At 43.5% G+C, this 14,752-nt stretch overlaps 1 protein-coding gene across 1 annotated transcript in view; it reads left to right on the top strand.

Annotated features, from left to right (window-relative positions):
• LOC139556686 (fibronectin type III domain-containing protein 4-like) overlaps window positions 1-14,752 on the top strand; it is an 89,722-nt gene that overhangs the window by 25,350 nt on the left and 49,620 nt on the right. The window contains exons 2-3 of the mRNA XM_071370928.1: window positions 5,045-5,160; window positions 8,430-8,634. Of these exons, the coding sequence (XP_071227029.1) occupies window positions 5,045-5,160; window positions 8,430-8,634 (321 nt within the window). The remainder of the gene's footprint in view (window positions 1-5,044; window positions 5,161-8,429; window positions 8,635-14,752) is intronic.

Below are 14,752 nucleotides of genomic sequence, written 5' to 3'. Positions count from 1 at the left end.
CAGAACCCAGAAGATGAGGCAGACACAGCAGTACTAGAGATGGTGGTTTAATTAAAGAACAAAATCTTCAGGCAAAGAAACTAAATCCACAATGTCCAAAAATAAAGCCAAGAGGCACAAAATGGAAATCCTCCAAAATACAAAAGAAACTCCACAAAGTGGTAAAAAACAGCAGGGAAAAAACAAACCTCAAAAGACTACTCAAAATATACACAAGAACTAAACCAGAGAACCTCTGGAAAATCCAATAAAAGAAATATCTGTAAAGAACAAGGCTTGGGCTGAGGCTGGGTGCTAACTTACAAACACTGAGCAAGGAACTGAGGAACACACAGGGTTTAAATACTAACAAGGGAATGACCTACAGGTGCAAACAATAATTAGAGCAAGAAAAACAAAAGGTACAAAAAAGGTGCAATGGGGACATCTAGTGACCAAAACCCGAACAGTCTTGGCCAAAACCTGACACACACACAGATACCTTAACAGTCTTAATAGTCTAACAGTCTTTTCCCATTCCCTTGTCTTGCATCCAAGATGGCATAGCAGTCAGACGTCTTTTTGTCCTCGTCTTATCGTGTCCCGTATATATATATATTTACACCTTTCTTTGCATATCTTTTATATATTTTATTTTCCAAAAACTCAACTTCAAAACGCTTTTCTGCAACCCGCCTCACCAATTACAAAAAAAAAGTATTATTTACCTCAAATCTGAAAATCCACAATAGAAGCTAGCCAGAAGCTAACCAGAAGCTAACCAGACGCTAGCCAGAAGCTAACCTGAAGATACATTTTAGTCATTTAGCAGACGCTCTTATCCAGAGCGACTTACAGTAGAGTGCATACATTTTATTACATTTTTTTTAATTTATTTTTTACATACTGAGACAAGGATAACCCTACCGGCCAAACCCTCCCTAACCTGGACGACGCTATGCCAATTGTGCGTCGCCCCACGGACCTCCCGGTTGCGGCCGGCTGCGACAGAGCCTGGGCGCGAACCCAGAGACTCTGGTGGCGCAGCTAGGACTGCGATGCAGTGCCCTAGACCACTGCGCCACCCGGGAGATAGCCAGAAGCTAACCTGAAGCTAGCCAGAAGCTACCCAGAAGCTAGCCAGTTTACTGGCTAACGTTAGTATTTCAGCTAACCACGGTTTGTGGTCATCAGCTATTCCTTTAGCTCGTTAATCTATCGCCACTTTTGTACAACGCGACTCAGACCAGAACATACCAGACCTATTTTTCTCCATATCCCCGGATTTCAACGCAAGCTCCGGACATTTACACCTTGATTTCGCAGCTAGCTAGCTGCTACCCGTGTGTCTATTGGCTTACGTCGATCCCAGAGCAAACTTAAATTATTCCGGAGCTAGCCAGCTGAAGAGTTCCATCAGCCACTCCTGGGCTACAATCATCTATCCGGACCCGTTTTACTGCCAATGCGGAGCCCCACCGGGCCTTCAGGACTGACTACTGACGTTATCTGCCCGAGGGAGTTATCCAACTGGCACCTCCGTCGCGACGTTACCTGAACGCTCATCTGGGGCCCGCTAATCGTTAGCTGTCTTATCGGCTGCTATCTGAATAAGTCTATCGGACAATTTTTTCTTGGGTCACTATAACTATCTATTTTGCCAATTGGATTGATCCCCTCTACCACATGGAACCCCACTAATCTACCGACGGAAACGCACGAGGCGGCTAAAAACAGACCTCCATCCTATGCTAGCTTGCTACCGATAGCCCGGCTAGCTGTCTGAATCGCCGTGACCCCAACCAACCTCTACTCACTGGACCCTTACGATCACTCGACTAAACATGCCTCTCCTTAATGTCAATATGCCTTGTCCATTGCTGTTCTGGTTAGTGTTTATTGGCTTATTTCACTGTAGAGCCTCTAGCCCTGCTCACTATACCTTATCCAACCTTTCAGTTCCACCACCCACATATGCGATGACATCACCTGGTTTCAATGATGTTTCTAGAGACAATATCTCTCTCATCATCACTCAATACCTAGGTTTACCTCCACTGTATTCACATCCTATCATACCTTTGTCTGTACATTATTCCTTGAAGCTATTTTATAGCTTAGGAAGACCACCAAAAATTCGGACATTTTCATCCCTAACTACAACATTTTCAGACAAGATATAACGGCCAAAGGGGGCGGTGTTGCAATCTACTGCAAAGACAGCCTGCAGATGCTTAACACCCCAGCCATCCTACAATCTAAGCTTGATGCCCTCAATCTCAAACAAATTATCAATGAACCTACCAGGTACCACCCCAAAGCCGTAAACACGGGCACGCTCATAGATATCATCCTAACCAACTTGCCCTCTAAATACACCTCTGCTGTTTTCAACCAAGATCTCAGCGATCACTGCCTCATTGCCTGCTTCCGTAATGGGTCAGCGGTCAAACGACCTCCACTCAACACTGTCAAATGCTCCCTGAAACACTTCAGCGATCAGGCCTTTCTAATCGACCTGGCCGGGGTATCCTGGAAGGATATTGATCTCATCCCGTCAGTAGAGGATGCCTGGTTATTTTTTTTAAATGCCTTCCTCACCATCTTAAATAAGCATGCCCCATTCAAGAAATTTAGAACCAGGAACAGATATAGCCCTTGGTTCTCTCCAGACCTGTCTGCCCTTAACCAACACAAAAACATCCTGTGGCGTTCTGCATTAGCATCGAATAGCCCCCGTGATATGCAACTTTTCAGGGAAGCTAGAAACCAATATACACAGGCAGTTAGAAAAGCCAAGGCTAGCTTTGTCAAGCAGAAATTTGCTTCCTGCAACACAAACCCAAAAAAGTTCTGGGACACTAAAGTCCATGGAGAATAAGAACATCTCCTCCCAGCTGCCCACTGCACTGAAGATAGGAAACACTGTCACCACCGACAAATCCACTCTAATTGAGAATTTCAATAAGCATTTTTCTACGGCTGGCCATGCTTTCCACCTGGCTACCCCTACCCCGGTCAACAGCACTGCACCCCCCACAGCTACTCGCCCAGGCCTTCCCCATTTCTCCTTCTCCCAAATCCAGTCAGCTGATGTTCTGAAAGAGCTGCAAAATCTGGACCCCTACAAATCAGCCGGGCTAGATAATCTGGACCCTTCCTTTCTAAAATGATCTGCTGAAATTGTTGCCACCCCTATTACTAGCCTGTTCAAACTCTCTTTCGTGTCATCTGAGATTCCCAAAGATTGGAAAGCAGCTGCTTCAAAGGGGGGGATCCTCTTGACCCAAACTGCTACAGACCTATATCTATCCTACCCTGCCTTTCCAAGGTCTTCGAAAGCCAAGTCAACAAACAGATTACCGACCATTTCGAATCTCAACATACCTTCTCTGCTATGCAATCTGGTTTCAGAGCTGGTCATGGGTGCACCTCAGCAACGCTCAAGGTCCTAAACGATATCTTAACCGCCATTTGGGAAGGTAGTCTCCTCACTCTTGGAGTGATCGCTGGACCCCTGTCCTGATGACATTCTACCGTATCTGTCATTGGTTGGAATTGATTTTCTTTCTGATACTGTGTGTCATCGGTCACCTTGGTGGCAGAACAGAACAGAACAGGGAGGCCAGTATCGATTGTACCTGGAGATAAGAAAGAGGGAGGGAGGGAGGGAGGGAGGGAGGGAGGGAGGGAGGGAGGGAGGGAGGGAGGGAGGGAGGGAGGGAGGGAGGGAGGGAGGGAGGGAGGGAGAGGAAGATGGAGAAGGAGAAGGAGAAGGAGAAAGGGAGGGATTACCCAATTTCACCTTCATTTTCTCCTTTCATTTTCCTCCTCTCATGTCATCAACCTCTCGTGTGGCTCAGGATAACTTTATTAAAGGTTTGCCTGCCTTATCAATTTCCTAAAAGCGCCCTAAATGCAACACATATTGCTAATATCAATGAATATCCAATTACTATTGACAATAACTAATTGCATTCTGCTAAAGGTAGTTGGATTCCATAATAATTTTGACGTTTTCAATTACGTTATCTGTCAATGCTTGCTGATACTTTTTGCCATATCGTGCAGCTAGCTGATAGCTACTTAAAAAGCAATCTTTTCCATTATTTTCTCACATAAATAGACTTGGACCCCCCCCCCCTTTCCATATTTCTCAAAACACCCATTTTTCTTTCTCCGTTTTTCTCACATTGGCATAGTCTGCCGCAGTGTCACAAGCCCAAAATCCATTAGGTTTGTGTTAAAAAATAAAGGGCGTAGTGACAGGGCAAAGTCAGTCAGTGTAGTCCTCCAGCCTCCTTCCCTCATTTTATACCTTATTTTATTGTTTAAATAACTTTATAAAAAAAGATTGGTGTGTTTTTTCACCATCTGATCATGCCATGGGGTTGTTCGATGACAGATGTATTTGAAAAAGGCTGTAACGTGACAAAATGTGGAAGAAGGGGAGGGGACTGAATACTTCCGAATGCACTGTATACAAACGGTCAGTCACAGCGCCTGGCACCAATACAAATGGTCAGTCACACCCCCTGGCACCTATACAAACGGTCAGTCACACTCCCTGGCACCTATACAAACGGTCAGTCACACCACCTGGCACCTATACAAACGGTCAGTCACACCCCCTGGCATCTATACAAACGGTCAGTCACACCCCCTGGCATCTATACAAACGGTCAGTCACACCCCCTGGCACCTATACAAACGGTCAGTCACACTCCCTGGCACCTATACAAACGGTCAGTCACACCACCTGGCACCTATACAAACGGTCAGTCACACTCCCTGGCACCTATACAAACGGTCAGTCACACCCCCTGGCACCTATACAAACGGTCAGTCACACTCCCTGGCACCATAGATGCAAACCAAAACATGTCTTTACTTCTGTATACTCACCCCTTATAAGTTGTTGTTCCTCTCTCCTCAGACCACCTCTCTGTCGGTCATCCCACCTGGAAACTAACTAAACAAAACCCCCAAAAATCTCCTTTCCTTTCAGAGACTTACCGTAATGTACTTTTCCCCCCCTAACAAGTTGTTGTTCCTCTCTCGTCAGACCGTCCCCCTGCTCCCGTCAACGTGTCCGTGATGCACCTGAGGGCCGACTCCGCCACGGTCTCCTGGGAGATACCTGAGGGCGACGTCATCATCGGCTTCTCCATCTCACAGCAGGTTACTACTATCTAGTTACTATCTAGCCTAGTGGTCTCGTTGACAAAATAGACACAAACGTAATGGGTGGATGAGACTCTGGGTAAAGGTTTAGTTTGCTAAGTGTAGTCCACTGTTATTAACATGTTTATTTAGTAAATGTCATTTGTTGTAGAGGTTTCTGTTTACATCAGTATTTGATGTGCTAAATGTCTGATGTGTATTAAGGTGAATACAGACGCATATACGGTGCATGTTAGCTCTGTCGTACTGTCTGCATACGGATTCCAAGAACACAGGATGAGATGTTACTATCCTTTGTGCAAGCACTTCCAAGAGTTCATGAACAGTGAGCCTGGTGAAATTTGGGGAGCGCATCGTCAGTAGTGTACCTTTGGTTCCTAGGGTGTTTCGGCCTTTCACACTATACACCCTCCCCAAAGGCGGCCAGCGACAGGATGATCAATCCTACGCTTGCGTCCCATTCCCAATTAGTCATAGGAGTTGCCTTGTTGTTGATAGCCAACATCCCATGGGACTATGCATGGCAGGGGCGGAAAGTATTCAGACCCCTTGACTTTTTACACATGTTGTTACGTTACAGCCTTATTCCAACTTTTTTTGTTGTTGTATCAATCTACACACAACACCCCCAATAATGACAAAGCAAAAACTGGTTTTTCGAAACGTTTGCAAATTCATTTACAACTCAAAACATTTCAAAAAAAGCACTTGCACATCTGAGCAATCTGTTTTGCAGGTGACAGTTGAACAAGACGAAGGAAAAAGGAAACTGCTCTTGATAGTGTCACTGATCGTTAATGAGCTTTACGTACCTCACGGCCTTAGTCAGAGCTTTATTCATTACAACTAAAACACTGAAATATCACATTTTACATAAGTATTCAGACCCTTAACTCAGTACTTTGTTGAAGCACCTTTGGCAGCGATTACAGCCTCGAGTCTTCTTGGGTATGACGCTACTAGCTTGGCACACCTCTATTAGGGTAGTTTCTCCAATTCTTCTCTGCAGATCACCTCAAGCTTTGTCAGGTTGGATGGGGAGCGTCGCTGCACAGCTATTTTAAATGTTTTTGTTGTAAAGTAGAAAACATTTCTAAAAAACTATTTTTTGCCATGTCATTATGGGGTATTGTGTTTAGATTGCTAAGGATTTTTTTATTTAACTTATGTAACTTAACAAATTGTGTAAAAAAAAGTCAAGGGGTCTGAGAACTTTCCAAAGAGTTTCAAAACACCTCATGATCAAAAGGCAGGAGACAGCAAAATATTCTCCAAACTACAATATTCGATTATATGACTAGAATGCTTTAGATTTCACCCACAAAAATTCAGTCTAAATTCACCTGTTTCCAGTTGTCACCAGCATCAGATGAGATGAACATTCCTACACTATTGTATGACATATTCAGACCCAATATTCACTGTTATAAAAATGCAACAAAGCATTAGTTAAACATTCAAATGATGGTATCAACTACAATGAGAGAATAGATACAGAGAAGAACAACCATTCATGCATCATGTGGATGGATATTGCACTGTAGGCATTAACATTTTCACTATTTCTTAGCAATACCTAAGGCTTGGTTCACATGCTAATATAAATGACCACGAAGGAAGGTTTGACTCTGCCCCGCCACCAGCTAAGAATGTAAATAAAGGTCAACGTGTCTGATTTGTCAGGAGATAGACGGTTCCAGGGTTAATATCCACAGCTGCCAGAGAGACATTCTCAGGTTGGATAGCTTTGAGAATGTTTAGAATAGTGGAACTACCTACGCATACTGATGTTTAAACATACTCACTGTGCATCCTGAGTAGTAGTAGCTGTATGCTCTGTGAGTGATGCTCTGTGTAAGTAGTAGAAGTAGGCCTGCTTAGTAGTAGAAGTAGTAGTAGTAGTAGGCCTGCTTAGTAGTAGTAGTAGTAGTAGAGGTAGTAGGCCTGCTTAGTAGTAGTAGTAAGAAGTAGTAGGCCTGCTTAGTAGTAGTAGTAGTAGTAGTAGTAGTAGTAGGCCTGCTTAGTAGTAGGCCTGCTTAGTAGTAGTAGTAGTAGTAGTAGTAGTAGTAGTAGTAGTAGTAGTAGTAGTAGTAGTAGTAGTAGTAGGCCTGCTTAGTAGTAGCAGTAGCAGCAGTAGTAGTAGTAGTAGTAGTAGTAGTAGTAGTAGCAGCAGTAGTAGTAGTAGTAGTAGTAGTAGTAGTAGTAGTAGTAGCAGCAGTAGTAGTAGTTGCAGTAGCAGTAGTAGTAGTAGTAGCAGTAGCAGTAGTAGTAGTAGTAGCAGTAGCAGTAGTAGTAGTAGTAGCAGTAGTATCAGTAGTTGCAGTAGTAGTAGTAGTAGTAGTAGCAGTAGCAGTAGTAGTAGTAGTAGCAGTAGTATCAGTAGTTGCAGTAGTAGTAGTAGTAGCAGTAGCAGTAGCAGTAGCAGTAGCAGTAGCAGTAGCAGTAGCAGTAGTAGTAGTAGTAGCAGTAGTAGTAGTAGTAGTAGTAGTAGCAGTAGTAGTAGTAGTAGTAGTAGTAGTAGTAGTAGTAACAGTAGTAGTTGTAGTAGCAGTTACTCCTGCAGTTAGACAGAGCAGGGAGGACTGTGGGGAGTTAGACAGGGAGGACTGTGGGGAGTTAGACATGGAGAACAGGGAGGACTGTGGGGAGTTAGACAGGGAGAACAGGGAGGACTGTGGGGAGTTAGACAGGGAGAACAGGGAGGACTGTGGGGAGTTAGACAGGGAGAGCAGGGAGGACTGTGGGGAGTTAGACAGGGAGTACTGTGGGGTGTTAGACAGGGAGAGCAGGGAGGACTGTGGGGAGTTAGACAGGGAGTACTGTTGGGTGTTAGACAGGGAGAGCAGGGAGGACTGTGGGGAGTTAGACAGGGAGAGCAGGGAGGACTGTGGAGAGTTAGACAGGGAGAGCAGGGAGGACTGTGGGGAGTTAGACATGGAGAACAGGGAGGACTGTGGGGAGTTAGACAGGGAGTACTGTGGGTGTTAGACAGGGAGAGCAGGGAGGACTGTGGGGAGTTAGACAGGGAGTACTGTTGGGTGTTAGACAGGGAGAGCAGGGAGGACTGTGGGGAGTTAGACAGGGAGAGCAGGGAGGACTGTGGAGAGTTAGACAGGGAGAGCAGGGAGGACTGTGGGGAGTTAGACAGGGAGAGCAGGGAGGACTGTGGGGAGTTAGATAGGGAGAACATGGAGGACTGTGGGGAGGGAGTTAGTTTCCATTACAACTCAAACCTTTCTACCCTATATCTCTGTGTTATATCTCAGAGGCAGGAGGGCCACACCCAGCGCTTCATCAGAGAGGTGAACACCACTAGCAGGAGCTGTGTTCTGTGGGATCTGGAAGAGGAGACGGACTATATTATCCAGGTCCAGTCTATTGGTCTGCACGGAGAGAGTCAGGCCAGCAAGAGGGTCCACTTCAGAACCCTCAAGAAGTCTGACCGCTTCCCCACCAACAGCTCCAACCAAGGTAACCCTGACCCCTGACCCCTAACACTAACCCTCCAACCAAGGTAAACCTGACCCCTGACCCCTAACACTAACCCTCCAACCAAGGTAACCCTGACCTCTGACCCCTAACACTAACCCTCCAACCAAGGTAACCCTGACCCCTAACACTAACCCTCCAACCAAGGTAACCCTGACCCCTGACCCCCAACAGTAACCCTCCAACCAAGGTAACCCTGACCCCTGACCCCCAACACTAACCCTCCAACCAAGGTAAGCCTGACCCCTAACACTAACCCTCCAACCAAGGTAAGCCTGACCCCTAACACTAACCCTCCAACCAAGGTTACCCTGACCCCTGACCCTTAACACTAACCCTCCAAGCAAGGTAACCCTGACCCCTGACCCTTAACACTAACCCTCCAACCAAGGTAACCCTGACCCCTAACACTAACCCTCCAACCAAGGTAACCCTGACCTCTAACCCCTAACACTAACCCTCCAACCAAGGAAACCCTGACACCTGTGTCCTGACCCCTAACACTAACCCTCCAACCAAGGTAACCCTGACAACTGTGTACTGACCCCTAACATTCCAACCAAGGTACAGTCACACTAACCCTAAAGCCTTGCACTTCAGTATCATCACACAGAAGCTTTTTATGGGCTATGGGATTGGCACGTTTGATTAAATGATCGATTCAGTGTCTATAGTGTGGTATTAATGAGGTACCTTTTCTCAATAGGGGGGGCGCTGTTTTCACTTTGTAAAAAATCGTTCCCAAATTAAACTGCCTCGTACTCAATTCTTGCTCGTACAATATGCATATTATTATTACTGTTGGATAGAAAACACTCTCTAGTTTCTAAAACCGTTTGAATTATATCTGTGAGTAAAACAGAACTCATTTTGCAGCAAACTTCCTGTCAGGAACTGAAAAATCTGAAATCGGGGCTCTGTTCCAGGGTCAGCCTATTAATTTGCATGAAATCTATGGGTCTACATGCACTGCATACGCCTTCCACTAGATGTCAGTAGGCAGTGAGAATTGGAATGGGATGTATAGCTCTATCTGAGGCCGAACAAGAGCTCTTGGAACAGTGGGTCTAGTCTTTTCACCGTTGAGCTTGGCGCGAGAGGGAGCTCAGGATTGCGTTCTGAAAAGCTTTCGTTATAGACGTTAGATATATCCGGCTCTGATTTTATTTGATATATGTGTTAAAAACATCATAAACTAGTTATTTTAAACCGACTTATATCAGTTTATATCAGTTTATTGCGATTTTCTGGAATTCTTTGTCTTGCGTTATGGTGATTTGGACACTGCTGCGCCACATGGCTAGCGTTGGCTGCAAAGTCTACAGATGAAGAGGGCATTCTACAACCAAACAACGATTATTCTGGACAAAGGACCCCTTGTACAAGATTCTGATGGAAGATCATCAAAAGTAGGAACCATTTATGATGTTATTTCGTATTTCTATCGAAAATGTGTCGTCGTAATTTGGGCGCTGATTTTGGGCGCTGTCTCGCTATAACGTAAGCTGTATGTCGTACTAAAGTTATTTTTTAAAATCTAACACAGCGGTTGCATTAAGAACTAGTGTATCTTTCATTTGCTGTCCAACCTCTATATTTTAGTAAAGTTTATGATTAGTTATTTGATTAGGATTAGGTGAGTATCAGAAATATATCCGGATAATTTTGTGCAGTTTGGCTACGTATTCACATTGTTCAACCACGAATTGTACCGCTAAATATGCACATTTTTGAACAAACCATATATGTATTGTGTAATATGATGTTATAGGACTGTCATCTGATGAAGTTTATGAAGGTTAGTGAAATAATTAATATCTTTTGCTGGTTTTGTCGCTATCGCTACCGTTGCCTTGAATCAATGCTGTTGTGTGGTTGGATATTGTAGTAAGCTAATATAATGCTGTATTGTGTTTTCGCTGTAAAACACTTAAAAAATCTGAAATATTGGCTGGATTCACAAGATGTTTGTCTTTAATTTGCTGTACACCATGTATTTTTCATAAATGTTTTATGATGAGTATTTAGGTATTTCACTTTGGTCTCTGTAGTTATTCTAGCTGCTTTGGTGAGATTTTGTGATGGTGGCTGCAATGTAAAACTATGATTTATACCTGAAATATGCACATTTTTCGAACAAAACATATGCTATACAATAAATATGTTATCAGACTGTCATCTGATGAAGTTGTTTCTTGGTTAGTGACTATTTATATCTTTATTTGGTCGAATTTGTGATAGCTACCTATGCGGTAAAAAAATGGTGAAAATATGCGGTTGAGTCTTTTGCTATGGTGGTTAGCTAATAGAAATACATAGTGTTTTCCCTGTAAAATATTTTAAAAATCGGAAATGATGGCTGGATTCACAAGATGTGTATCTTTCATCTGGTGTCTTGGACTTGTGATTTCATGATATTTAGATGCTAGTATTTACTTGTGGCGCTATGCTAGGCTATGCTAGTCAGCTTTTTTACTGATGCTCCCGGATCTGGGATTGTGACCAAGTAGAAGTTAATCATTTAATACAAATCAAATCAATAGCAATATTATTGAGAATTACAGTTATTTACCAGTGCACCTTTAACATCATCTCTGTCTCGGTCTCTCTCTCTCTCTCTCTCTCTGTCTCTCTCTGTCTCTCTGTCTCCCACTCTCTCTCTGTCTCTCTCTCTGTCTCTGTCTCTCTGTCTCTCTGTCTCTCTCTCTCCCCCATCCTCCATCTCTCTACCATAGTTTATATTATCCCAGCATTATTGACAGAGTCCGTCTCTCTCTCTCACCCTCTCTCCCCCTCTCTCACTCACTCACTCACTCGCACTCTCTCACTCTCTCACTCTCTCTTCACACATTGCTGCAGGCTGCTGTGATATTAATCACCTCTATCTCAAACCGGGGTGGGTAATCAGGATTCTGACACACACTCTAAAACACTTAGAGTGTGTGTCTCTAAGTGGGTCCTGGGCTACGCCGATGGCTGCGGCTGAAAACAGTGGGGCCGTGACTAAACGACTGAGGCTTCAATGGCTGTCTGTACTCTCGGTCAGCACAGATGGACATGGTGGAATGAACGTGAAAGAGATCTGCTCTATAGCCAATCATGGTCATTCCTAAACCAAGGTGTCCCGTTTTGGTGGCATGCTTTACTTCATGATTAAAGTGATGGTGTGGTTTAAGTAGTGATGGTTTAAGTAGTGATGGTGTGGTTTAATTAGAGATGGTGTGGTTTAATTAATGATGGTGTGTTTTAAGTAGTGATGGTGTGGTTTAAGTAATGATGGTGTGGTTTAAGTAATGATGGTGTGGTTTAAGTAGTGATGGTGTTGTTTAAGTAGTGATGGTGTGTTTTAAGTAGTGATGGTGTGGTTTAAGTAGTGATGGTGTGGTTTAAGTAGTGATGGTGTGGCTTAAGTAGTGATGGTGTGGTTTAAGTAGTGATGGTGTTGTTTAAGTAGTGATGGTGTGGCTTAAGTAGTGATGGTGTGGTTTAAGTAGTGATGGTGTGGTTTAAGTAATGATGGTGTTGTTTAAGTAGTGATGGTGTGGTTTAAGTAGTGATGGTGTGGTTTAATTAATGATGGTGTGTTTTAAGTAGTGATGGTGTGGTTTAAGTAATGATGGTGTGGTTTAAGTAGTGATGGTGTGGTTTAAGTAGTGATGGTGTGGTTTAAGTAGTGATGGTGTTGTTTAAGTAGTGATGGTGTTGTTTAAGTAGTGATGGTGTTGTTTAAGTAGTGATGGTGTGGTTTAAGTAATGATGGTGTTGTTTAAGTAGTGATGGTGTGTTTTAAGTAGTGATGGTGTGGTTTAAGTAGTGATGGTGTTGTTTAAGTAGTGATGGTGTTGTTTAAGTAGTGATGGTGTTGTTTAAGTAGTGATGGTGTGGTTTAAGTAATGATGGTGTGGTTTAAGTAGTGATGGTGTGGTTTAAGTAGTGATGGTGTGTTTTAAGTAGTGATGGTGTGGTTTAAGTAGTGATGGTGTGTTTTAAGTAGTGCTGGTGTGTTTTAAGTAGTGATGGTGTGGTTTAAGTAATGATGGTGTGGTTTAAGTAATGATGGTGTGGTTTAAGTAATGATGGTGTGTTTTAAGTAGTGATGGTGTGTTTTAAGTAGTGATGGTGTGGTTTAAGTAATGATGGTGTGTTTTAAGTAGTGATGGTGTGGCTTAAGTAATGATGGTGTGGTTTAAGTAGTGATGGTGTTGTTTAAGTAGTGATGGTGTGGTTTAAGTAATGATGGTGTGTTTTAAGTAGTGATGGTGTGGCTTAAGTAATGGTGGTGTGGTAGTCTATCAGGTTCTGTACAGTGAATCATCAATGTGGCTACCATGATCAACAATAGATAGGCTAGCAGGATCAACAATAGATAGGCTAGCATGATCAACAATAGATAGGCTAGCATGATCAACAATAGATAGGCTAGCATGATCAACAATAGATAGGCTAGCAGGATCAACAATAGATAGGCTAGCAGGATCAACAATAGATAGGCTAGCAGGATCAACAATAGATAGGCTAGCAGGATCAACAATAGATAGGCTAGCAGGATCAACAGTAGATAGGCTACCATGATCAACAATAGATAGGCTAGCATGATCAACAATAGATAGGCTAGCAGGATCAACAATAGATAGGCTAGCAGGATCAACAATAGATATGCTAGCATGATCAACAATATATAGGCTACCATGATCAACAATAGATACGCTAGCATGATCAACAATAGATAGGCTAGCGTGATCAACAATAGATAGGCTACCATGATCAACAATAGATAGGCTAGCATGATCAACAATAGATAGGCTAGCAGGATCAACAATAGATAGGCTAGCATGATCAACAATAGATAGGCTAGCAGGATCAACAATAGATAGGCTAGCATGATCAACAATAGATAGGCTAGCAGGATCAACAATAGATAGGCTAGCAGGATCAACAGAAGTGAAAGAGCTGAAGGAGACTCATCTATTAATTTCTCAATGTCTAGGTGAAGCTCTTTCACCATTTCACTTGTGGACAGATGTGCTGGGTGTCCAAGATTACATCTCAACCACACACATGATAATATTTTACCTCTCAACCACACATGACAATGCTTTACCTCTCAACCACATATGATAATGTTTTACCTCTCAACCACACACAATAATGATTAAGGCAGCCCCTGCACCTCTCTGATTCAGTGGGGTTGGGTTAAATGCGGAATACACATTTCAGTTGAATTCATTCAGTTGCTTCCTGTTGAATTCCTTCGTCACTTCCTGTTGAATCTGCAGACGTGTTGCTGTGCGTTTTGTTGCTGTGCGTTTTGCTGCCAACTTTACTTTACTTTGCTAGCTGACAACTTTACGTTTTTTTTGTTTTGTTTTTAAATACCGTTTATATTTTTAGTTTTTCCATCGCAACTTTTTCCCTCATTCAACTTTTTCACTCCGGACGCTTTATCTGGACATGGTTCGTCAACACCTTCAACAGCCGAAGCTAAGTAGTAACACATGATGTCTTCTAATTGCAGTCGCTGTACTCATAATATACAGGAGAACGATCGCCTTACGGCGAGAATAGCTGTGCTACATGCCCAGCTTCAGACGCAATCGTTAGGCAAGGGTAATTTCAGTGTAGGAAAGGAAGAAACAGCGTCTGTGCCACCAGTAAGTACAGATAGTAACGTTAGTATAAATCCCCCCGCACAGTCCCCGCACCCGGACAACTTTCTCATGGCTTTTGGAGGGAAATGCTGTTGGAATGCTCAACCGGTGTCGCTCATTCAGCCGACAGAAACTTTCAACCGGTTTTCCCCATTATGTAGCGAGTCGGAGTCTGAGGCCGAGTCTTCTCTTGTCTCTACTCCTCCCGTTACGGGGTCTGAGACGCCGAAGGCTCCCACCATTAGCTCTGACAAATTGAAAACCCTAGTCATTGGCGACTCCATTACCCGCAGTATTAGACTTAAAGCGAATCACCCAGCGATCATACACTGTTTACCAGGGGGCAGGGCTACCGACGTTAAGGCTAATCTAAAGATGGTGCTGGCTAAAGCTAAATCTGGCGAGTGTAGAGAGTATAGAGATATTGTTATCCACGTCGGCACCAACGATGT

Source organism: Salvelinus alpinus, chromosome 27 (genome assembly GCF_045679555.1).
Source record: "Salvelinus alpinus chromosome 27, SLU_Salpinus.1, whole genome shotgun sequence".
NCBI classification, from domain to species: domain Eukaryota; kingdom Metazoa; phylum Chordata; class Actinopteri; order Salmoniformes; family Salmonidae; genus Salvelinus; species Salvelinus alpinus.
The sequence above is the reverse complement of the archived record's forward strand: the minus strand, read 5'-3'. Positions and strand labels throughout refer to the sequence as shown.